Source organism: Eleginops maclovinus, chromosome 8 (genome assembly GCF_036324505.1).
Source record: "Eleginops maclovinus isolate JMC-PN-2008 ecotype Puerto Natales chromosome 8, JC_Emac_rtc_rv5, whole genome shotgun sequence".
Taxonomy (NCBI): domain Eukaryota; kingdom Metazoa; phylum Chordata; class Actinopteri; order Perciformes; family Eleginopidae; genus Eleginops; species Eleginops maclovinus.
In genome coordinates this window covers 9,564,407-9,589,367 of record NC_086356.1, presented here as the reverse complement: position 1 = coordinate 9,589,367, position 24,961 = coordinate 9,564,407, and the positions used below count along the sequence as shown (strand labels likewise).

Below are 24,961 nucleotides of genomic sequence, written 5' to 3'. Positions count from 1 at the left end.
TAATCCTGCTGACAAGCGCACAACAACCACATCATAATATCCTGACTAGAGGTAAATATTTTGTCTCGGTTTTTATAAAAGGCACCAGACGGGGTTTTTGCGGGATACTAATAACACTGACTTTATGACTTTCTGTCTTTCCGCCTGGCTGTCTACAGACTCCTTAGTGCTTTTTACATTTTAGAGGATTTCTTTGTGCAGTAGCAGCTCCTTTTGTTCTCGTTCTGCAGCTGAGCGTTGCTTTGATGTCTTGAGGCGAATGGAGGAAGAAAGAGGAGATACAGAAAGGAGAATTAGCGGGGAGACGGAGAGAATAGAGAAAGCCTTCTGAGTGAAGATGAGCAGGATCGATGGCTTGGGAGGGATTGAGAGAAGTGTGGTGTCTAGGACAAAGAACACTGCTCCTCATATACTCCGGTTGAGTGTCAGACCTTGGTAATAATGCGGAAATTCTTTGTTCACATGAAAGCGGCTGCTTTCAGCTCGCTCATTCCTGTGACTTTTAAGTCTTAATCAAAACTGAAAGTGTCTCCACTGATGCTAATTGTAAAGCCATGGGAACAGTTTTCTTCCTCTACCTTCTGACTTAAAGTTAACTTATATTTAACATTGTAAGTTTCTGTTATTTGGTATGATATGTCCGCAATGACTCAGAAAGCAGTCACCCTCTGAAACTAAGAGCTGAATGACTGAAATTCCAGCGGAGATGTGCTCGGATCATTGCCAGTGCACATGAAGATATGCATGACTGATAAAATCATTGCAAATAGCATGAGCTGATGTGCTGGACTTTTATTGTGTGCCCCCTGAGTCAGTCAGATAAGTGTAGGAGGGGAAAATGTAAAGGCGAGGCGGTCAGCACTGCCTAGTATGAGATGTAAAAGCATTTTAGCCTGGCTGACAAGGAGGTGCAGAAGTCCAGATGGGAGTAAATTAACACTTGGACGGGAAACCGAGAGGGGTTCGACAGATGTCTATTCCCTGATGGGAAAAGAGTCGATTCAACAGATGCTACAGGACTGTGCCGACTTACTGGAACAGTCGGTGGTCAACAGGCTCATGCCGTCACTTGGACCAAAGTCACAGTGTTCTTGTCACAAGTAATAAGGAAGAGAAAGGAAAGAGCACATTGGTCTTGATGACATTGGCTTCCTGGTGGTGCACTGACATTACACACCAATAATCTCCTCCTGCAGGAAAGTAGAATAATTTTGTTGGGAAAATAAACAAACAGCGAGAACTAACTTTTTCTTTAGTGGACCTAATCATGATTTCTATAATGTTGATGTTCCAAAAAACTATATGAGATGGGGATCGCCCCTAGTGATTGACCTACAGGGAAAGGTGATGGCCCCTCAGTGTTTACAACTTGTTTTCTACTGCCCCCAACTGGCCAAAAAAACCCTCTTATTCCAGGTTTTTACAACGTGCCTGGAATATATCTGTGTTATTTTTGAGTAAAATCTGGAGAGAAAATGCACAAATAAACAATCTTCCTCACATACACTCTGTAATCAAACTGTAAATGCTCAATCAGTTGCTAATTTACATTTTCACAAAATTGATCTCTTCATCTTTGCTTGATGGAAAATGCACCCTTTGCAAGAGCACCTGTTTTCTGAAGATCACTTTGTTCCTGCAGCAGAGTATGTCATTTACTCACACTAACAGTGATTCTTACAAAAACATCCAAACATGGGCAGATAAAATTGCACACTAGTGTTTGGCTGCTATCAAAAATCCAAGTCCTCACATACATTATTTCTGTTTTATTTCCCAGGTGTCCGATAAGTTTGCCTTCAGCCTGTTTGACCTGGACTGGGATGTATTCATGCAACATATTGAGGGTGCCATCAACAGAGTTCCTGTTCTGGAGCAGACTGGCATCAAATCCACCGTCTGTGGACCAGGTACTCATACACACTCAGACACACACACCAGTTTCACAAAATTGTAGATTTTTTATTTAAAGTCCTGCATGCTCATTTTCTAACAGTAGGTTTTAAAACTACGGTCAAGCAATTTTCATGACACCTCCTAAATGACACGCATTTTAATAAAAAAATAAATGAGTCCATCTGTGGAATACCTTATGCACCGCTGAACTGTACTTGTTGTATTTGCTCATGAATCTAGCAGGCTATGTATTTTTGTAGAGCAGGCTGAGTTTCTTTCTAGGCAATAAGAAGTTGCGAAAGTGGTTAAGTAAGCCAGTCTGTGGCTAGCCTGAAGAGTTTCAGTATCGAATTGGGTTTTTCATCATCATAGTGTGATGCAGCTGTTTTCGAAGAGAAAAAAATGCATACAGTTGTAGGGATGAATGACCAGAAAAAAACTGAAAGATAAAAAAGAACAGTATGATTAAAAGCCTTGCTTAAAGGAATTTAAAAAAACAGGGTTAGAAGAGGAGAGGTAAAAGTGAATGGCGAGAAAAACAGAAGTCAAGGGGGGGAGTGCTCAGATGAAAGAGACAAAAATGATGGATTTCATCAAAGGTGTTGCAGAGCATCTCCCTCGGCTTTGGTTTATTTTTAAGTGTTGTGATTATACAACATGCTGAGCATTGAATTTTTATTTAGTGCACTTTCTTTAAATCCTGCATTGATATTGAGTCCTAAGTTCACATGATATAAAAGTTATTGCAAAAATGAAAGCTGAATTGTTATAACGAAGTTCAAATAAAATAGAAAAACCCTTCAAATTAAATCTAAAGGGGTGTTTAGAAATACCATATGGCATTGACAATGAAGCAATTGAAAGAAATTCAAACTTTCCAATGAAAAACGTAATAATGATATACTTGCATACATACTTTATAATGTTAATATAAAGTAAAAGGTGCGATGTATGCTGCTTTTTCAGTGTATAAAAGAATATCTTCTGGATTTTGCAATGATAAGGTCATATGATATGATGCAATTGAAAAGAGCCAATAGTTTTTCATTAAAATATTATACATAATAACCATTTGAAATTCCCATAAAAAGGGGTTTGACCTGCCTGTCCAGTTTCCTAATAAAATGCTGCATGGATTTGTAGCTACTGGGTCAAAAGACATGGAAGCTATCAGAAAAACTTAAATGATCCTCTATTAAAAATGTTATGTAAAATCAATAGATGAGACATCAATGTAATGATGTAATGAAATAGAACTGTCTCTCTGCTGACATAAAAAAATCCCAACTATTAAACTTATAGCACAGTAAAGACTTCAGGGACGTGGACAAAAGTCTATCAATGTCACTCACCTTTACACCGAGTAGAAAAGTTGAAACGTGTCCACGTTCACCTACAAAGTTTTCCTTGCTGTCTTCTGTTCTCAGAATCATTCACAGCCGACCATAAGCCTCTGATGGGAGAGGCCCCGGAGGTCAGAGGTTTCTTCTTGGGCTGTGGCTTCAACAGTGCTGGTAAGTGCAGGAGGGACGGAAAAATCGAGGACTGAATAGGGGAACATTTTAAAGTAGAGAAAAGAAAGAGAGGAGAGACAAAGACCGTATTTATATCTCCAGTACACAAAGTTGTAAACAAACGATACACTCACACTTTCAAATACTTAGTGTGTAAAGCTTTTCCTAAAGGGAACCATGAAATGATAGAGCTAGAAAGGTCGAAGCAATCATCAGTAAAAGCAAGGAAGAAAAACAAGCAAGGAGAAACGGCCGAAGAGTGTTTTCACCCATACCTTGACCCAGCCTTTGCCAATCTCTGTGCACACTCTCAAGGCACAAATGAATAATGTAGGGGAGCATACCTTTGACATTAGATGGGGAGGAATGTAAGTATCTCAGATATCTGAATACCAGAGAGAGAGGGGGGGTGTAAAGGGTAAAGTAATCTCCATCAGTGCATACAGACGTTTGAGAAAATACTTAAAAGCCAAAGATCCCAGGTTCGAGCTCTGAAGTCATTATGAAAAGAGGTTAAAAGGTTCAGAGAGGTGGAGCGCTAATGAGTGAGCGTACAGGCATTTCAACACTTAGGCATAACACAGAGACCATTGTTTTTTGCTTCAGCAGGGGCGTTTGTTTTTACGTTGGATGCAAACTGCTGATAGATCCTTGCTGCTGTTGAACAGCTCCTTGCTTGCTCTCTTACTCCCCTACCACTTATCTATGAGACACATTTGCTTTCGATTAGCCTGATCGTAGGTCGGTTAGCATCTTGTTATCCGTTGTCAGGTTAACAAGGGGCTCACAATGCGTTCCCTGAGCGGTTGGTTCCTTTTATAACTCTATTTATTAGATTGCATAATGTTTTTACCTAGGATTAATATAAGGAGATTAACCAAAAATGTATTTTGAGATAATTAATCTTTTATAAATCATGTGTTGTTTAAGTCCAGACAAAATAAGTGATTGACTTCACCTTGGGCTTTCGGGAATTGTATTCAGTATATTCACTTTTTTTTGGGTCAAAAAGAATAAATAAAAAAAGAGGATATATAATATTATGTTATTATTTCCTTTCTTAACACATCTTAATAATAGCCTTTATTTGAAAATGTAGAAATTAGGAGAAAACCAAACAAAATATAATAGTCCCAAGGTCGGAATCGAACCTTGGACGTCCAACCTCCATTCTAAGTCTTTTATTTTTTTCTATTTTACAGCAATAAAAATGTCAGATTACTATCTGAATCGAGGAAGATAAAATATTGCATTCCCCATGTCCTCTGGTTTTGATGTGCCAAGCTTTCACCAAGCTCATTGAAATGGGCCCAGCGTCCCCAAGCTATCACACCATCGGTAACGGTGACTTTATTTTAATAAGGAATTTCTTCCTGCCATGCACAGCAAGGATATTCTAAATGCCTTTCACTTGCCTGACACACACAGATCTGCATTCAGCCTGCATCACACAACAAAACATCAAAGTCCCATCAAAGCAGGAGCTAAAAAATGTCCACCTTCCCTCATGTAGTCCTTTATTTCCCCTTCTCAATTTAATGTCTGTCGCTTTCTTTTCCCACTGTGCCCCTTTGTCCTCTCTCCATTACATTCATCACAAAAAAAGACATGTACACACACACACACACACACACACACACACACACACACACACACACACACACACACACACACACACACGAACAACAACAGCTTATTAGGCTCAAGGCAGGTAATTCAGGGTCAAAATGAACAGATTCACATTTAAAAATCCACCACAGAGTAACTTTCAAAGCCTCCAAATGTTTCGGTTAATTTGCTGGGGTTCATTAATTTCCAAGCAATCAGTAACTGAACTTTTAGTTAATTTATTGAATTGCTTTTAACTGCTGCACCTCCTACATGTATTACCATGTTGCTGATAGTCACAATACCGAGCACCTTCATAGTCATTATGGCGAGCAGTTAGTTTACAGGTCTTGTTGCTAGTTGATTTTACCTAACAGGTTACACAAATGAGATATATTGTGTAATAAGTTGTCTTTACAGATATTTGTAGCCAAAAGATTACACTTTCGACATAACCAGAAAAGCTATTTCCCCCTCCTAGCAATCGCTATGCTACGTTAGACATTTGATTGGTAAGCGTATTGTCCAAGTTGTTGGAACTTTGTCTTCAAATGTAACCTACAGTTCTTAAAAACGTAAAGATTTTGATAACATTTTTAAAAGTTTTGACATAGATAGAGATTTAATTTGCTTATGCTACTATGGTAGAGAAGGATAAGTACAATTAGGCATGTCTTCCTCTTCAAAAGCATCTTTTTAATCACTAGCGGCATCACTTTAAATGTCAGAAGAATAAAGGAAGAGAGCAACTATCTACAAAGACTCTGAGGACAATATAGAAGAGAGGAGAAGGGGTGATATATAATGACATGGAAAGAAACAAATGTTTGCACAGCATAACTGAACAATCATAGAGCGAGATAGCGATAACGATAGCGGGAAAGGAGACAGAAAGTACAAAGGCTGGGAGGAGAGATAATAAGATGAGTGGAAGCACGAGCGTAAGGGGTTCACACGCAGTTCCGCGCTCACACATCAGCGCAGTTATCTCTGGTGACATTTATCAGTGCCAAGTCGCCTTGTTGGTTGTCTCCACGTTGTCTTGGGAGAACTCCATCATCGCCCTACTGCCATCCTCCTCCTCCCTCCATCTCCCTCCACCAGTACTCCCATCCATCCATCCGCCCATCCCACCATTCAAACATCCACCCCGGCTTGGCCCGGAGTGACAGTGTCTGCAGATGAGTGAATCGACGGGGGGGAGAGGGCCTGCTGTGAGAGATGGAGATGGGGGTGAAGGAGGGAGGCAAGGACATACTGGTCGTGTGTGTGTGTGTGTGTGTGTGTGTGTGTGTGTGTGTGTGTGTGTGTGTGTGTGTGTGTGTGTGTGTGTGTGTGTGTGTGTGTGTGTGTGTGTGTGTGTGTGTGTGTGTGTGTGTGTGTGTGTGTGTGTGTGTGTGTGTGTGTGTGTGTGTGTGTGTGTGTGTGTGTGTGTGTGTGTGTGTGTGTGTGTGTGTGTGTGTGTGTGTGTGTGTGTGTGTGTGTGTGTGTGCAACACAAAATGTATGCAGATTATCAGCAACACAAGAAGGGAGTTGCTGAAAGAAAGCGGCTCATTAAGCCAGCTGTTTTGGGAACAGACGGATAAAATATTGAACTGTCAGATTGTGTTTGTTGGTCGGGTTGAAGAAAAACAACATACTTCAACTGATGAGGTCAGATTTCTCAGGGGCAGCTAAGAGCGAGGATCAAATCACTCCTCTGTAGGTTGGATGACCTATAGAGGCTGTTACAGAGGACAACATCCTCTCTTCTCCAAACTAATGAGACTTACTCACAGCCCTCCAGGCAGGAGGACAGTGACTGAGGTCCTTTACATTGTTCACATCTTCTTTTTCTAACCAGTAATCTGTGACAATTGAATGAAATTTGGGTATATATTTTGAAACTAACAATCATTTTCATTAGCAGTTATTTTTCTCTATTCATCTGATATTTCATCGACTTAACCATTATTTAAATAAAGATAAATGGATAGCAATTCACCTCTGAGGGTCCCACCACCTGAGTTGAGAAGTAGTTCTAATGAGTCCGATATATTTATGAGCTTTAAGTCGTAATGTGGAAACAACATCGATGCTTCCAAGATGTGTTGTATGTTGTTCCTCAAAGCATCCAAAAAACGTGTATATACTGTTGTAATAGGAAAGTTCTTTCTAAGTGGCTTGTCAAAACTCGGTGAGGAGGAGGTCAGGAACAACATTTCCCATTATCCCAACAACACGTGAATGCAATACTTATCTCACAAAAATTAGTGTATCGGCTCTAACATTTTATAACCCTTCAACTTAAGTTACACGGCCAGTATTTTTTCATTGAATCCTACTGATAAAAGAAGACACAGAGATGAAACGCACCCTCCTTGGTGGAAGTATCGAACATCTTTATTGCTTATTAATGCCCTAATCCAAAACTAAAGATATTCAATCAAATCCTTACTTTCAAATATTAGATAGAGCTAATTTTTTTTGCTTAATCAATTTGTTTCAGTTATGAAATGTTTACTATAAGAAACTGACTTTGAGATTCTGTGTTATCATTTTTTCCCCTTTGTGTTCAGGCATGATGCTCGGAGGTGGTTGTGGACGAGAACTGGCTCACTGGATCATACATGGCCGCCCTGAGAAGGATATGTACGGTTATGACATCAGGTACATTCAGTAGGCATTATTATCATTTATAATGGGGGCTGCCTAAAGAATAAGAAAAGCTTCAACCTATGTCTTTTGTGAAGGGCCCCTTGTTTGCTTCTAGAGGATAGAAAGAGTGGGTGGCATGTTAACCCTTTGGAAAATGTTGATTATAATGTGAATGACACCCCACCCCCCAAAAAAATCACCTGCAAGGTACATGAATGCTCACATGAAAAACAAACCAAAGGTATTTGAGCAGTGACAGTGATCAAAGTAACTTTCACACAGATGGCGCCACTCTACAAACTAGAACATGCTTTGAATAATCTGTTTGGCATTTTATCAAAGGACAGCAGGAACCAGAACAAAACAATGTTTTAATGAAATCTGAATGCATGTTACTTCTAATGAGCGTTTATCTTTTGAATTCCTCCCCCTCCTGTCTCAGGCGTTTCCATAACTCGCTGACAGACAACCCAAAGTGGATCAGAGAGAGGAGCCACGAGTCGTATGCTAAAAACTACTCTGTGGTGTTCCCCTTTGATGAGCCGCTGGCCAGCCGCAACATGAGGAAGGACCCTTTTCATCAGGTACATGAGTGCCTCAGCAGTGTGTGTCTCGGAGAGTTCAAGGAAACAATCCAGTTTTGTGTCTTTCCTTGTGTGAGTTAACCAAGCTGAATTCAACTGTGGTTTGATGAGTCATTTGGGTTGAATCACCCTGGGTTTGTAAGCAAATACATATTTTCTCTTTTAACATGCTATAAATGATGCAAAAAATGGATAATCTAACATGTTCTGCTAACAGACAATAGTGAACACTCAATAACTCCACTTTGTCTGTTCCTGTTATATTTTTAGACGGTTGTTTTTGTATTTATATCCATTCTGAAAACACAGTATTCAGTTTGTGTCTGTATTGGAACAGTATCATCAATCAAACAAAAGCACATTTCTTTCTCCTATTCTGGCTCCTTTCGCCTGAGATGTTACAAAACCATATTCATAAATAATTTCACTCCATCTGGTAAACATTAAGTATAACCTTGGCTCTATTCTAACACTTTCAGTTAGGTAAGCAGGGCTTTGACTTTCCGTGTAAAAATGTAGGCAGAGCTGTGAATCTTTCAGGATTTAGACATTTTGGCTTGAACATAGCTGAGGGGGAATCTTTCTAGACCCATATTGACTATGTTTCCTAACACAGATGAAACCTGCTTCACTCTTTAAGTCGCAGGAGCTTCTCTGCTGCCATATAACCTTCCTGGCGTCTTCGATATCTTCCTATATTTTTAGAGGTTGCATGACTCACCTCTTTCGCTCGTTTTCTTCTCAAGCCATTTATTCCTCTCCCTTGTCTGTTATTCCCCCATGCATCTACCCACAGCCTTCAATTTTATTTCTGTCTAGTATTCTCTTTTTGTCGTCCTCCAAAATCAGTTCTCTCTTCTATTCATTCTTCTATTCAGACTTAATGTCTGCTTCTCCCTCTCTCTCTTCCGGGATCGCCGCTGTCTTTGTTCTTGTTCCAATTTGTTTTTTCTGCGAGAAAAGAAGCATTTACGGCATCTCTTTCACTCTTCTGACCTCTTTAACCGCAGCATCTGATTGGATAATTGAGACTGTAATGAGGCGGAATCAATATAGTAACAATGCCACTGAAACCCAGGTTGTGCAGGCTTCAACAGAGCAGAGAACACATTGAATTGAGTTCATTTCAGCTGCAAATAGGATTGTAGAACAAACTGTATGTACACTTTCATCTCCTTGTCCTTTAATGTGTTGCCAAGCTAGTCTTAAAGCACTGTTTATGTATGTGTTAAAAAAGATATCATCTGTCAAACTCTGACCCCATCTCGCTCATTACTCTCAGTATGTTTATATGTCTCTCTCCTCCTGTCTACTTTGCTCAAATCTGGAGGCAAATAGCTGATTCAGACTCAGGCAGACAGCAGTTAGCAGTGTAACGTATCCCCTGCAGCTACACTTATTAATGCCATCCTTGCCAACATGACTTTAAATGATACACTTAGCATCGGTTGCCGGTTATGGGATGTCTTTCTGCTTCCTTTCTCTCCTTACCCAGACACAAACTCCTAATGGGCCTCGCCACCATATTTTATGCATTAATGACCCACTTACCCTTGCTCTCCTGTTCCAGACTTTTATTTACCTTTTAACTGTTGCGATTTGTACCCCCGCTTACGCATGAGGGCATTCTTTCAGAACGGATTACTGTCAAACAAATTGCATTAGCGATGCTGTCAATGTGTTTTGTAGATCATGCTTACTGCTTTCTTACAGCTTGTTTTATTAAGCTTCTCTGACACCTTTCATGCATAATGAACCAGATTTCCCAGAAGGTTCTTTAAGGTGTTGTAGAGAATGAGCATTAACATTACGTAATGTTGATTTTTATTTTAATATTACATAATAATAATACATAACAAAGTGTTTGAATAGTAGATACATAACTGTCTGATTGAAAACACATGTTATACTTCAAAAGGATGGAGTTGATGTGGATGATTGACGGCTCACAGGAAGAAAAAAAACTTGAGTTAAAACAGATCTGCTCATTTTTCTTTTTTTAAATCCAGGTATTTTGTGATGAAAAATCAGTAAAAACGTAAGCCTTACTTGCAGAATAATCCAAGTATTGCTGTCAAGGTCTGTTTTCCAAAGAGAGTGTCACTTGTCTTGAGAGCATCACACCAGTGACGTGTGACGTGCGTACATGCATCAATAGAAGAATGAAAAGATGTACCATGGCCAGAGTTTGTTTCTTGTTCCATTGCAGTGCCAAACTTCCTAATTATAAATATGCCGCAATTAATTTGTGATTACCAATAGCATCTTAGGATGAATCCTTTTTAACATATGAATTGATTAACACTTCAAATGCTCAATAGGTTGTCAGCATGCAGTGTTAGATCCTTCATCCTGCTGTACAACACAGTAAGGCTCAATATCTCACTATTACAAATACCTCTAGCCAGCGATGGATGCTTTATTTGTGCATAACAAGTGCCGGATCAGGTATTATCATGTTATGTTCAGTATAATTGTGACATCAGATTTTATGCTAGCCAGCTACAGTACAGAGAGTCACTGAAAGGACACAAATAACCCCACTCAGGTAGACGGACTGCTTAAAGGAGAGCACACTCCCTGTGAGAGTGGGTTGGTCCAACCCTCGGCTGCCAGCCCATTAGACCCCTGCTAATCACTCGTCGAGGGCCATCACCTAGCAACTAGCCTTCCTGCTGTCGGAGAGCCTCAGATAAATGCAAGGGTGGCTGAGTAACTCAGAAAAAACACGGAAGAAGTCTAATTATTATTTTTTAAATGAGCTTTTTGTTAAAGATACTGGCTCTTGCTCCTCATCACCATGCCATGTATTATGGCTAAGAGCTACTTAAGGAGTTTGATCCGCCGAGGGAGCTGTGCAAATAATGAGACTGTCTGCTTTTAGGAGGCAATACGAGATTATTTCAGAGCACAAACAGGCCAGCTCTGACACTGCTGCTTCCACGTTTTCTCCACCTCGGTAGCACGGGGTAATTATAGCTCGGTGTGGGAAGTTTTGGCAAAAGACAGCTAGCTGACTGCTAGAAGGAGAGCATAGCAGTACATACCTACCAACTGTGGGCGACTGTCAATTTTAACAAGGGCGATGGGGAGTAGGGAAATATCTTGTTTTAACACTGATCAAGAAATCAAGGATTAACAAGTGTGCTATATTTTTTGTGTTAGACAATTTAATTTGTTGTATTGTACTCAGTTAAAAGCTGCACTTCATCTTCATCATTGATTTGATATTGTATCCAACAATGGATAAAATGAGTATGAGTGAAAGAGTTGTATTGATGAAACTGAAAAACTAGTGCCTTTCAGCTCTACATAGGGTTTTAGTGTCCTTCAGCTAAATGTTTTGGATCTATATGACTGTTTGGTTATGTACTCATTCCCGATTTGTAAACAATTTACTGATTTTAACTCTTTGTGTGTGCTGTTATTTGTCCTAGGTGCTGACGGAGCAGGGCTGTGTGTTCCAGGAGAGGCATGGCTGGGAGAGACCTGGCTGGTTCAACAAAGATGGGGCCGCTCCTGTGAGACACTTGCACTGCAGACATTTATTGTACACAAGCATATGCACGCTTATGATTTATTCAAATCTGTATAACTATATTGACATAGGCATTTGGAGAGACATAAACGATTAAGATGCAAATTTTCCCACAAGGCTTGCCAAAAATGGGCACAGTATCTGGCTCACTGCTTTGTCCTCTGCTCACATGGAAACAGGGATGATTAATTAGCCTCTAACTGCTCGTTTGTCTGTTGCGAAGGTTAAAGACTACGATTACTATGGGGCTTATGACATTAAGAAGAATGAGAACTACAAATACAACGAGTTGCTGGGTAAAGAGTACACCTTTGACTTCCCTCCACATCATGATGTGGTAAGTTACCAAGCGTAAATGTGTGAAGATGTGGTTTATTCAGTAGAGTCATTTTAGTTGATTGCATGCAGCTTCCTTTTTTGATAAACCAGATGAGTGTGAATGCTCCCGTGAGAAAAAAGCCTCATGGGATATAATCATGGACAACTGACAGTGATGAGAGAACAGTCAGTGAGGTTAATGGTGCATCACACACATTAGCTCCATGCCACAGAAGGAAATTGGCAACCATAACATTAAAACCACTGTTTTTCATTTAAAATCACAGTTGTAAGGAAAGTTTTCCTTCAAGGATCATCTTAAAAAGGTTGTGGCACTGTTGATTGGATGTGTTTCGATGTGTTTTTCTTCTATGATTGCAGATTAAGAGTGAGTGCCTCGCATGCAGACATGGCGTGGCAGTGTTCGACATGTCCTACTTTGGAAAGTTCTATCTGACAGGACCAGATGCCAAGAAGGCGGCTGATTGGCTGTTCACCGCTGATGTCAACAAGAAGTCGGGTCAGTGTGCTGCAGCGAGAACACTCACACACACACACACACACACACACACATGCACAGACAGATGGGCGAAAGATTGACAGAATGAAAAGGGCAAATACATGGAGGGATCTCAAGAAATCTCAAATGTAACAAAACATAAATGCTAGTTTTTGGTCCCTGTAGCTTTTCCTGTTTTCTGCAATGACAACTTTCTATTAATGGGAAAATAGTTCTTCGGATATTCTATTATTTCTCCACTTTTTCCTCAAATTTCTCACTTCTACCGCTCTCTGTTTTTTACTGCTGAATAGGATACATCTCCTCTGTGTTGACAGGGATGTCAGAAAGTCAAGTTCTATAAGAATACCAGGACAGATATATCTTTTAGTTTTAAAGTCCCTTTGTCTGGGATTGTAAAGTCTCTCTCAATGATACCAGCACTATGGGGAGAACTCTACATGCCACCCTACTTGTCATGGGGAGCACTTAACTTGAAAAAGCAGTTGTGTAATGTCTAAACTAATTTAAATTCAAAGGGAAAAAATGGTTTCAACATTATTCTCCCCTGTCAGGCAACAGTGTAGCAACATGGTCGAAATGGAAGTTTTAATCATTGAATTCTTCTTCTTTTTGAACCAAAACTATTTCAAATGAAAATACATTTGATGACTGAATGATGCAGTGATTTTATGTTTGTTGAAATAGCACGGACCAAGAAAAACAAGAGGTATAAGAGAAGATCCCACCATTTTTAATGTCAGTTTTTATCAAAAATAATGAATAAGATCATAATAGTTTAGGCGCATACCAACACAATGAAATCAGCTACAATTTATGGATGCACATTTTTGCCATTTTACTATATGTTAAACACACCAATGTACAGTTCTAAAAATAGTAACTAATATAATAGCACAAGATATTAAAGGTATACATACAGTTATTAAATTAGGCTTAAAGATAATAACTTGGTCATTTTCCCAATTTAGATAATCTTCTCATCAGTCAGTCTTCCATACAAAACGTTTTTTAATAAGCAACTACTTCACAAGCGACACTACTGTTTATTTTCTTTAAACTGTTTTCATATTTTCTTTTGTGCTCACATCTAATACTTCTTTATTATCCTCCACTCATTATGCCATCTAGATCTCACCCCACCTACGAAGGTGGTTTTTCAAATGCTTTCTCACCATCTTAAATGACACATCATCTGACCTTGCTTTCCCACTCACAACAATCACCGTGGTCACACTTTTGCGCTGAGAATATTTAATGTCACAGCGGGCCGACTTGTGCTTCGCTAACACATTTACACAGCCTTTTTCTTTAGTACCAGTGACAGTTCACTTGTAACATCAATCATTTATTTCAATGAGAGACCACAGAGGGACAGCCACACATTATCACATCACGGAAGCTTCGTTGGACATGGATGACAGGAAGGTTATTAATTTGTCTTCTGTAAATAAATACAGACTTCTTCCATTAATAACATATTTCACTCATGTTCTCCTTATGAATATCTTCATTAAGCTTTGTAATCATATTTCTTTGGTTACTAATAAAAAAAAAAGAAAAGGTTTAAGTGTTGTGTGTTTTAGAAGCAAAGGTTTACAATTATTACCCATTAAAAGCAAGTTAGGAAAGAAGTAAAAGAACATAATAATATTAAAAAAGGTGATATTCCTACTCAGAGGTGGGGGCCGGGAAAATACAGACAAAAGGTCAGAAGCTGGATTACACACAAAGAATGGGTTACTGAACATTGACCTCAAATTCGGGTTTAGTTTTCATTCTGAGATTACGTTCTGAGAGACTGCACACCAGGGGAATTAATTGTTTATTTGTGTGTTTTAGGCTCCACTGTGTATACCTGCATGCTGAATAGGGGAGGAGGGACGGAGGCTGACCTGACAGTGAGCAGACTGGAACCTGGTGTCTCCAACCTGCCCCTGGCCCCACAGTCCAATGGTGAGCATCAGAGTGTGTGTAGGTTTGTGTTCTCACTGATTTGTGTGTGATACTGCTGTATCTGTTGCTCTCTCCATTATGACATTTGTTCTCTTAATCATCACTTCGCTGTTGTTTATTTTAATTTGAACTCTTTCTATCTGATGCTGGATGTGTCTGTCATTGAGTTGTCATCTCATTTTGGATTTATGGTTCTTTAGCTCTGTTTTATGTATTGTTGTGTCTTCTAGTATACCAAGTCTTTATCCATCATTTTGTTTACCTACCTGTATCATTTTAGTTGTGTTTAATGCCGTCTTATTTGTCACTGCACTCAAATATCCTCTGCTAAAAAGGGGGATGCATGTGCACTCTCTTAAAATCTGTTTCAAACACAGCTAAATGTGGTCTGTCATAACATTGAAAGCCAATCGTTGTTGTATAGCTGTTGACACGATGGCGGCAAAGAAACATGAAGCCTTCAGCGCTGAGCAAACTTGTCAGTACAGAGATACCATCAGTTTCTGCATGTGAACCAGACCCTGAAGCTTCCTTCTACCAACTACCAAAACATCCCACTAGAAAGTAGTGTATGTTTTTAAAATCAATAACTAAGTCAGCCACTGCAAGCAATACGCTAACTAACAACACAATAAAACAATAATTTTTTTGGTGCAAAACAGACTCTTCTGTAAGACATCTATGACTGGATTTCTCTGGAGTTTGCTCCAATGGAAAAAAACAGACTCCAAAACTATCTGGAGCCAGTTGCAGAGCTCTGTGCCTCCATTTTGATGCTATCAACCTAATGTAGCGCGAGTAGTGGTTGAGGTGCGAGGCGAAATAAAGAAGGCAAAAGTAAATGTGCTTCCAACCCCTCTTTTTAAAACGTTTTGGGGGGAAACTACATGTATGTTAACAAAATGTATACCAGCAGAATATGCCATAGCACAGTATTGTTGTTGTATGTTTCTTCTGTCGGCTTTCTTTACTACCCCTTAACCAATTTTAATTTCTTTCCTTTCCTTTGCTTCAGGTGATGCATACTACCTGGCCATTGGAGGTGGCGTGGCAGAACACAACTGGAACCACATCAGAACCGTTCTTCAGGACGAAGGCTTCAACTGCCAGCTGACGGACCACTCTGAGGACATGGGGATGATCAGCATCCAGGGACCTAAGAGGTGAGGAAAGAAAGGAGTGATAGAAGACGACAACGAATGAATGGAGACATTTTCGTGATTTATGAATCCAGGTGAAGAAAAGGACAAAAGGAGTGAGTTAGAGCGAAGAGGGTAGGAGAAGAGAGTAAAAAACAGAGTGTTGGTGAATGGGTGGGTTATGATTCACATCCTAGACACAAGCAATTGTGAAACAGAAAGGAAGAGCAGTACGATCGATAAGAGGAAAGAGGGTTAAGTGCCCATTCTCAAGGCTATAGGCATAAGAGGTGAGATGCAGGGTGCAGGGAACGAGGGTGATTGAAAACGGGAGACAGAAACATGGGGGTTAAAGAGTCATTCTACCGTTTAATAGAGCCATTGGCTGTTTCTCGATGCTGTAAACTGCTCAAAGTTAATTTAAATCTATTTCTCATCTGGGTGAGTGGTAATGATAAAAACCAATGGCGCTCTATGTGTCAACAACAGTTTACCTCTTGGGTTAGAGGTCCATCGGCATGACACGTCAGTATTTCACCTGAATCATGCAAACACAAAAAGTTAAAGGCAGCATCAACTAAATGGAAATGTCTGTCTTTTAGTAAGTCATCAAGTGTAGCATAGAGAAGGTTTTTACTAGCTTTGATTTTTCAATTAGTTTTTAATTAATTGTTTTTTCAACCGCGGCATCATAATCTGCTGTAAGGAAGTGTTTTCATTTTTTGTGGTTTATTGTAAGTAGAATTTAAAGACATACATGCTCTCCCTTTTTATATCAAAACAACTCGAACTGATTCTTTATCATTTTTTATTTTAATGGAGTTTTTAATCCAGACACAATATCCTAAAAGCGGATTAATTTTCATATTATGACAATGTTTTTCACAGCTAATTCTTTCAGTTTAGAGCCTCGGTTTATGATAATAACCCTGAATAGATAATCAACTATCCAGGATTTTTCTGTACAGATATCTATGGTCTCCAGGGTATACATTATAATACGTACCTTTGGTGATTGCTTAATTTCCTCTTCATTTTTCTAATACTCTTGGTTTCTCTGGGTTATGACCTTTTTAAAATGACTCAGCTTCAGGTATTTTCTATTAACTTCACTTTTTCCTGATGACCAAAGAATGAATACAGGATTTTTATAGGATAACCCTTATAGGAGACGCTGGTTATAATATCAGAGTCTTCTCCTCCATACACTCTGCTCTTCTCGACATGATATTAGTAATGAGTGGTAATCCTATTGGATCATATCTCTTCACCCACACCCCTGACATAAGGACCCCCTGTGTTAACACTGCAGTGGTGACCTTCAAAGTATAAATATCAAAAACTCTTTATACAGATTTATATTACACCTATGAAATGTTACAGCCTGCAGATTTTACATCCCTGATGGCAGACAACCAGGGTTTAAGTTGTGTCTTCATTTAACTTCAGCTTTTTAAATGAAACATAACTGAACATGAGACTCACAGTTTCCCTTTTCACCCTCATCTATCAGAACCCTCATCTATTGATTTCTTGGTCAGGATGAGAAATATTGTTCTGTGGGAAAACAGTACCTCACATTCGGACATGGGCTGTAGTCCAAGCTTGTCTTTTTCTTGTCAGTTTTCCTTTTGTTGTACTCGGATAGCAAACAGAGCCACCTTTTTACCTCTGGATCTCTTTCTCTGAACTCCTCGTCTATCTTTTTCCCCCTTTCACCTCCCCTGTGCCCTTCCTCCCCTCCACACACCCTGCGTCTTTGTTCCTCCCTCTTCCAAACAGCTGGGTTAGGCCACAGTGTTTCCTGTGTGGGCTGTGTCGATTTCTTCCCCTTGAGGCTTTTTCTCATCTTCTGTTCTCCTCTGTTTCTTCACTGTCAGACTCATGTCTCTGTAGATCTTATCCAGCTCTTTTTCAAATCTCTCCTCTCAATCGCCTATTCTGTGAATCCTCTTTCCCTTTGTCAGATTATTGTGTCGCTCTTGCTTTTATGGCTTACGTCAAACCAGAAATCAGTGCGTCACTAGCAGCAGAAAGCCAATAACTGTGTGTGTGTGTGTGTGTGTGTGTGTGTGTGTGTGTGTGTGTGTGTGTGTGTGTGTGTGTGTGTGTGTGTGTGTGTGTGTGTGTGTGTGTGTGTGTGTGTGTGTGTGTGTGTGTGTGTGTGTGTGTGTGTGTGTGTGTGTGTGTGTGTGTGTGTGTGTGTGTGTGTGTGTGTGTGTGTGTGTGTGTGTGTGTGTGTGTGTGTGTGTGTGTGTGTGATTTTATAAATTCCCACATGCTCATTAAAGGTTGATAATGGAGCTCATTGAGTTTTCCTGAACATCCAAAGTGCATTTAGCTTATGAGTGTTTGTATTAACATCTCTCGTTGAACAGTAATGAATGAATCCTAGCTACCATGTTATTGTTTCTGCCACAAATTAGGAAATTGCAAAAAACGACCATCCAATGTTTGGGGTTTGTTTTCTAACATGGCGAAATTATCTCTTTAAAGTTTGAGCAGATGGAAAAATACAGCGTTTATAAAAATGCATCTCCCTCCCAGAGAATTCCAATTCTACGGAAGAAGGCGGGAGTAAATGGACTTCGCACAGCTTGCAACAGGGTGAAACTAGTGCTCGTCTGTTGTCTTGTAATTATGAGCCATATTTATAAATTATGAAGTCATGTGAGATATCGCAAGACATATGTGTGTCTGTCTGTATTCATGATCTGATTCACAGCTGAGATCCACAATTAAGTGGCAAGTCAGAGAAACAAATTGGTTGTATGCTAGACTTGGGCTAGACACACACACACATGCACACACACACACACACACACACACACACACACACACACACACACACACACACACACACACACACACACACACACACACACACACACTCACACACTCTTGCACAGCCGGTCACTGATTATATGTAGCTAATTGGCCTTGCTCTTGGTCTTGGGAGTTCATTGAGTTACTCAAGGGAGGACAGAAAACTGGAGGACAGCCCGAAGAGAATATTAGCCTGTGCATTATACAGTACTTCATCACTCATGCATTTATTCAAGAAATGTTTTATTCACATACGAACAACCCCGTTTCTACATCAAACTATGAACACATCAATTGCTGTAGGAAAAAAAGGGGATGCCCACGCACATATGCACAAGCGTGTACATCACACGCAAACATAACCTGGACCCCATCCCCAAATATCTTCAGCTCTGGCTTCATGCCACACTGTTTCAAAGATATTGCCCAGAAAAGGCCGGTACCTGCCCACTCACAAACACACACGCAGCAAAGGAAGCTAAACTTAGTGTTTCTTTTCTGTTGACTCATCTTTATGTAATATTGATTCTTGGTGTGTTTGTGGGAGAAAGGAAGATGGTTCTATGGCAAATATAATAAGTGTTCCTTAGTTTTGTTTTGCTTTCTTGAAAATCTGATATGAGAGTATTAAAAGATTTAGTGTCTTTCTCCGTACCAGTTGCACAGGTGCTAAATATTTTGGACTGACCATCTCTGTTTCTGTGTTTGCTCTCTATGTGCAGCCGAGAGGTGCTGCAGGAGGTGTTGGACGCCGACCTGAGCAACGAAGCTTTCCCCTTCTCCACCCACCAAGTTGTCAATGCAGCAGGGCATCAGGTGAACACACACACAGACACACACGTTAAGTTGAGTGAGCAGAGATTGGAGACTGTGTGCATGCATTTGTGTGATATAATAGATTTCTGTCCACACCTTTTTTGCTGTCCTACCCCTCAGTGCCTTCTATCTCTTTCTACTTCCTCCCCTCTGGTCTTACAACTCCAAACTCAGAAATAGAGTTGATGCGATGTTACTTCCAAGCACTTTTAAAATCATGTATTTATACTTTATTCAGTTTTCCAAACAGTTGGGGGAACACCTGCCAAATTTTCATTGGCAACAACCTCCTGTTAAGTTCTGTTCAATATGTATGAAGGGGCGAGTAAAACGTTTGCTTCTAGCTGCAAAGTCATAACTACAACCAAATGCAATATGTGGTTGACCCTACGTCTTACTCCATTCAGCATGAATATCCATTCTTCAAATATGATACAAGATTCTGTTACTGTTTGCTTTTTTCTTGCCTAGATTTAAGAAAATGTTTGTTTGTGTACTGTTTGGCCGTAAAATGAGAATGTCTCTGCCAGCCACCATGTTGGAAACAGTCGAGCCAAAAGCAAACAGTTTGGCTCCAGCATGCAGTGGTCACCAACATGCATACACCATCATGTGCTGTAAGGTACTGAAGCCTCTCAGTTTGACCTCCACATTGTTCCTGGCCTTGGATCAAACAGAGCATGTAGTACCGGCCCATGCTGCGACGCATATGTCCACACACACACTCACTCTGTTTTAGTTGCTTTTGCTTAAATTATTCATCGCTCTGGTGATTGCAGTCCACATCTTCTCACAGCACTGCAGAAGTGTTAGTGTGCGCGTGTGTGCGTCGCTTCTGCTGTGTTCCAGCTGGTTGCTGGCTTCGTCCGGGTGACATTTTAATGGCTGCACTGCTGCGAGAACAGAGCGCTCTCTCCCTGCCCCGTGCTCCCCTCATATCTCATTAGACTCTCTCTTCCCAGTTGATGCAGTGTGCTTGCATGCGTATGAGGTGATGAATTCATGTTTCTATGCAATATTTTACTTGTGTCTGTGCTCTGTGTTTATATTTGATGTTTGCCTGGTAGATGTATGTGCATAGTGATAGCGTGAGTTTTTTGCCTGTTTATCTGGCGGAGTGTGTGTTGTGTTGCGTGGGTCTACATGTACCGTCCTCCCCAGAGTTTCATGGCGTACATATGGGGCCCAGGGTGATCCCTGGCTGGCCAGATGGCCTGGCTGTCACAGCACCCACTGGGGAAACTGTTGGAGAGTTTTCTCTCTTTTTATCACTCCCTCCCACATTTTCTCACTCGCTTCCTTTCCTTTCTTTTCTTAAGCATTCAAATGAATAATTTTACATCCTAACCAATATGGTATCCTTCAACCTAGTTGTTTTTCTCATAGTGTTTGTATTGTGACTATATTGGCCTGGCACAGAAATCCTCTTAAACTCTAGTCTTTGAGTTTAGCAGATGAAGCACTCCCATGGAAATCCACAAAGAGGTTATGGCAAACTACATAACATGGTGGATTCATTTCTTTTCACTAAAATGAGGTTTCAGCCTGTATTTGATTCAATGTTAGTGAATCCTAGAGATGTAGAAGAAACACAAGGAGGCAGTGGTGTGTCAGCAGATTCAGAAGTTCAAAAACACAAGATACTCACTTCTACTTGATTGCTTCCATAAGTTCAGCTCGGTATCTTCAGCGCTTTCCAGATTTGTACTAGTTAACTTGTAGTTTTAAATACACATGTTTATGCTGACGTTTATTACATCGAGTAGTTTTTTTTTGGAAAGCTTTGCCCCATTTTATACTAACACTGTTGTGCTGCATCTCTACAATGGGTGTGTTAAGTAAAATGTTACCATGCCAAATATTCACAATGGAGTAGATTTTAAGGATACCATCCATCCTTTTTCTTTTTGCATCTGAAGCATTCACTGTCCTTCCTTCTCAGTGTTATTGTTCATTATTTGGTACACCTTCTCCTACTCTCAGGCCTTGCCAACGTTTGTTCTCTTGCTGCTTTCAATTTTCTGTTTTCCACCTCAATCTCTCCTTATTCACAGCAGTCATTTCCACCTATTACCATTAAGGTATTTTTTTATGATTCAAACCATTTTGGAATTTCAATTTAAAGGGAGATTACAGTTTCAATGTGCGTGAACGTTATCTTATCCTTGCATCTTTCTATTATTTTCCAGTTATTATATCCTGATTTTCTTGACTTTTCTCTCCAGTTGATGCACATGGTGGTTGCTGTTTGTATTAAAACGTATTACCGGTAGATCTGCTCAATTCAAAGTAACTTTTGTGTGTCTGAACACAAGCAAAGGCATGACCGCCTCTACCAGCCTATCCATCTCTCTAAGCCTCCTCTCTCTGGTCCAGGTGCGGGCTATGCGTCTGTCGTTTGTCGGAGAGCTCGGCTGGGAGCTGCACATTCCCAAAGACTCTTGCCTTCCAGTCTACCATGCTGTCATGGCTGCTGGTGCAAAGCACGGCATCATCAACTCAGGCTACAGGGCCATAGACTCGCTCAGCATAGAGAAGGGTAACTATTAAAATAAATGACTAACTTCTAAATAACAGTCCCTTGGTGCCTCTCATCTCTAATGTCTCTCTTTCCCCCCCTAATAATCAGGCTACAGGCATTGGCACGCAGACCTTCGCCCTGATGACACACCCCTAGAGTCAGGGTTAGGCTTCACCTGCAAAATGAAGAGCTCCATCCCCTTCCAGGGCCGGGACAGGCTAGAGAAACAGAAGGCAGAGGGGCTGAGGAGGCGCATCGTCTGCTTCACCATTGATGAGTTAGTAAAGACTGAGATGAAATGCTACTCGGAGAGAAAGGAATTAAATTATCTTTACAACAATCGGAAATTTGAGAACTGACACCAAAAAAAAAGTTTTTAAATTAAGCTTCCTGTAGCCATTTCCTCCATAAATAGATTTCTTAATTAAGTTAGAGAATGTTCCTATTTTACTAACTAATACTAATCTATTTACCAAATGTGCAGTGGTGTAAATGTAATACTACTTTGAAAAAGACCATGTGGACAGATATATTGTTTGCAGGATGGAGTTTAATTTAATATTTATTGATTTTCCCTTCTGTGGCTTCTCTTTTTAGACATTTTACATGCTCAAAATGATTTGATTTTACATCATAATCCTGTTCCATTAGATGATTGTCCCAAAAACATATAAAACATTCAAAATGTTCCACTTGGTTCAGACGCCAGAATGCAATAACAGCTAATCATGGTTCGGTTAATATGAATTTTTAGTCTTCAGCAGGAGGTTAACACTCAAATGAGTTGTGGGAAGACAAATCTTACAAATGCATGATGGTCAAAAAAAAAAAAATGTTTTTCCCTCTCATCCGGAGGAGATTTTATCAAAGTGGGCATATTCTGTTTGGTCCTGACAGATATAATTAGTGTGAATATGTGTATAGTATTTGTGTATTTGTATAAGAGGGAATCGTGTGTGCATGAGCGGATAGTGTCTGTGTCAGATCAAAATAATTCACTAGATTTAAGAAAAAATCCGACATGAATTAAATAAGCTGAGTGTGCGATAGAAACAGGCATGTGTGGTGTTTGAACACTCTCCTCCTCTGTCTCTCCTCCAGGAAAATACCCTTGTTTGGTTTGGAAGCAGTTTTCCGTAACGGCACTCCTGTTGGTCACTTACGTCGTTCAGACTATGGCTTCTTTGTTGACAAAACTATCGGATATGGATACATCCGCAACCCTGATGGAGGAGTGGTAAAGACCTTATTCACACAACACATAAACATACACATTGTACACACTGTATATCATCAGTACTTCCTTTTCTTTTTTCTGTTTTATACCTTTGTGTTTTGGGCTGTTTTAATGTCGAAAACAATTCTATAAATAATTTTTTTAAGATTTGAGGACTTATTTCTTTTCTCTAAGTATTATCAATAATAGCCTCAGACTGAATAATAAGTGTTATCGGCCAGCATACAGGTTTTTCAGTGTGTTTCTCTCTTGTTAATAATACATATGCATACAGAATAACAGATGGAACATCCAACAGAAGGATTGAAGCAGCAAGAAGGAACTAAAAGTTATTGGTTGAAGTGCTGTGCTCCAAGGCAAAGAGCCTATTTTAATGACTAAAAACAGAACAATCTTCTGCTTTTTAGGATTATATAGATCCGTATCTACGAGTGTGTGTTCATGGACAGACAGCCGTAGACACACACTGCATTGAGAGCACATCTCTGTGCCCTTGTGTTTGTGTGTACTCATTTGTTTAATATCCATCCTTGAGTCGTGACCAGCAGTTCAAAACAAAGCGGAATGACTATTTGCTTTGACAAGCACTGCAGTTTGGAGATGCACTCACTCAAATGCAGACATGTGCACACACACACACACACACACACACACACACACACACACACACACACACACACACACACACACACACACACACACACACACACACAGTCAGACACACACAGTCAGACAGACAGGTCTAATGGATCTAGTGTCCTGTCACTCAGGATTACAGAGCACATCCCCTACAATCACATCACTAACTCCAACAGAAGTAACTTTGTAGGAGTCTTCTCTCATTTAACAGACCCACGTAAAGAGAACAATATAAATGTCTGCACTCCTCGGCACGCTTGATCGCTCTCTTCTTCCTTTTCCTTGCCTCCTACCTTATTTTTTCCTTTTTTAATTCACTTTTTCACTGCTATGTGGTATTAAGGCAGTGGGTACACTATTAAAATGTATCAAACTATTTCACTGGCTGTCAGACTGAGTTCTGGACACGCTTCAGTGGTTGACAAGTGAATGTACTCACTGAAAACAAAGTGGTTATACTGTTAAGCCTGTGCAGCATCAAATAATGTCGAGCAAGATGGTGTATGAAGTAAATTCATTTAAGTTACAGCCAAACAGCAGTTTTAACATCTTTAAAGGGGCCCTATTAGGCTCTTAGGGGTTTTCCTTTTCCTGTAGAATTATTTTGTATAGGTTTTGTGCATGTAAATGGTCTGCAAAGGCTAAAACCCAAACTTCCCTCCGGAGGGAGTTTCTCCCCCACACATTCCCCCCCTGCCTGAAATGCATCCATTGGACTCCTTTTGTTTAATTCAGTAAAACAAAAAGCTTCTATTTGGCTTGCACTCAGAGACACTGTAGGCTAAGTGGTGGGACATCTCTAAGCATTTGACCAATCACAACACAGCTGGCCAGCAAACCAATCAGAGCAGACTTGTCTCTGGTTTCAGACAGAGGGTGAAATGAGTTGCCGCAGCACAGGCAGTATGAGGAAAATTAACCACTTAAGCATTTAAACATGTCACGGTAGAGACACAAAATACAAATATGAACCTAAAAATGTGCACAATATGGCCCCTTTAATTGGACATACAGTAGGTGGCCGAAATAATATTTGTGAATCCTTCTGTGTGAATTCATTCATCATGATGCTGTTCTGACCCCATATTAAAAAAACAAATCCTGTGTGAATTACATTGCCTTTAACAAGTTGGACTGCGCTTGGCAAATGATAAGACTCTGACTTGCAAGGTTTCATATAAACGTCTGCAACAGGTGCTGTGAATAATTT

General features: G+C 40.0%; 1 protein-coding gene across 1 annotated transcript in view; it reads left to right on the top strand.

The window, feature by feature from the left end:
- The window catches only part of sardh (sarcosine dehydrogenase), a 37,316-nt gene that overhangs the window by 9,575 nt on the left and 2,780 nt on the right, over positions 1-24,961 (top strand). Inside the window, exons 9-21 of the mRNA XM_063890008.1 lie at positions 1,781-1,910; positions 3,324-3,410; positions 7,579-7,669; positions 8,100-8,241; positions 11,679-11,762; positions 12,003-12,116; positions 12,479-12,617; positions 14,460-14,573; positions 15,589-15,736; positions 19,261-19,354; positions 21,731-21,893; positions 21,984-22,152; positions 22,977-23,112. Coding sequence (XP_063746078.1) covers positions 1,781-1,910; positions 3,324-3,410; positions 7,579-7,669; positions 8,100-8,241; positions 11,679-11,762; positions 12,003-12,116; positions 12,479-12,617; positions 14,460-14,573; positions 15,589-15,736; positions 19,261-19,354; positions 21,731-21,893; positions 21,984-22,152; positions 22,977-23,112 — 1,611 coding nt within the window. The remainder of the gene's footprint in view (positions 1-1,780; positions 1,911-3,323; positions 3,411-7,578; positions 7,670-8,099; positions 8,242-11,678; positions 11,763-12,002; positions 12,117-12,478; positions 12,618-14,459; positions 14,574-15,588; positions 15,737-19,260; positions 19,355-21,730; positions 21,894-21,983; positions 22,153-22,976; positions 23,113-24,961) is intronic.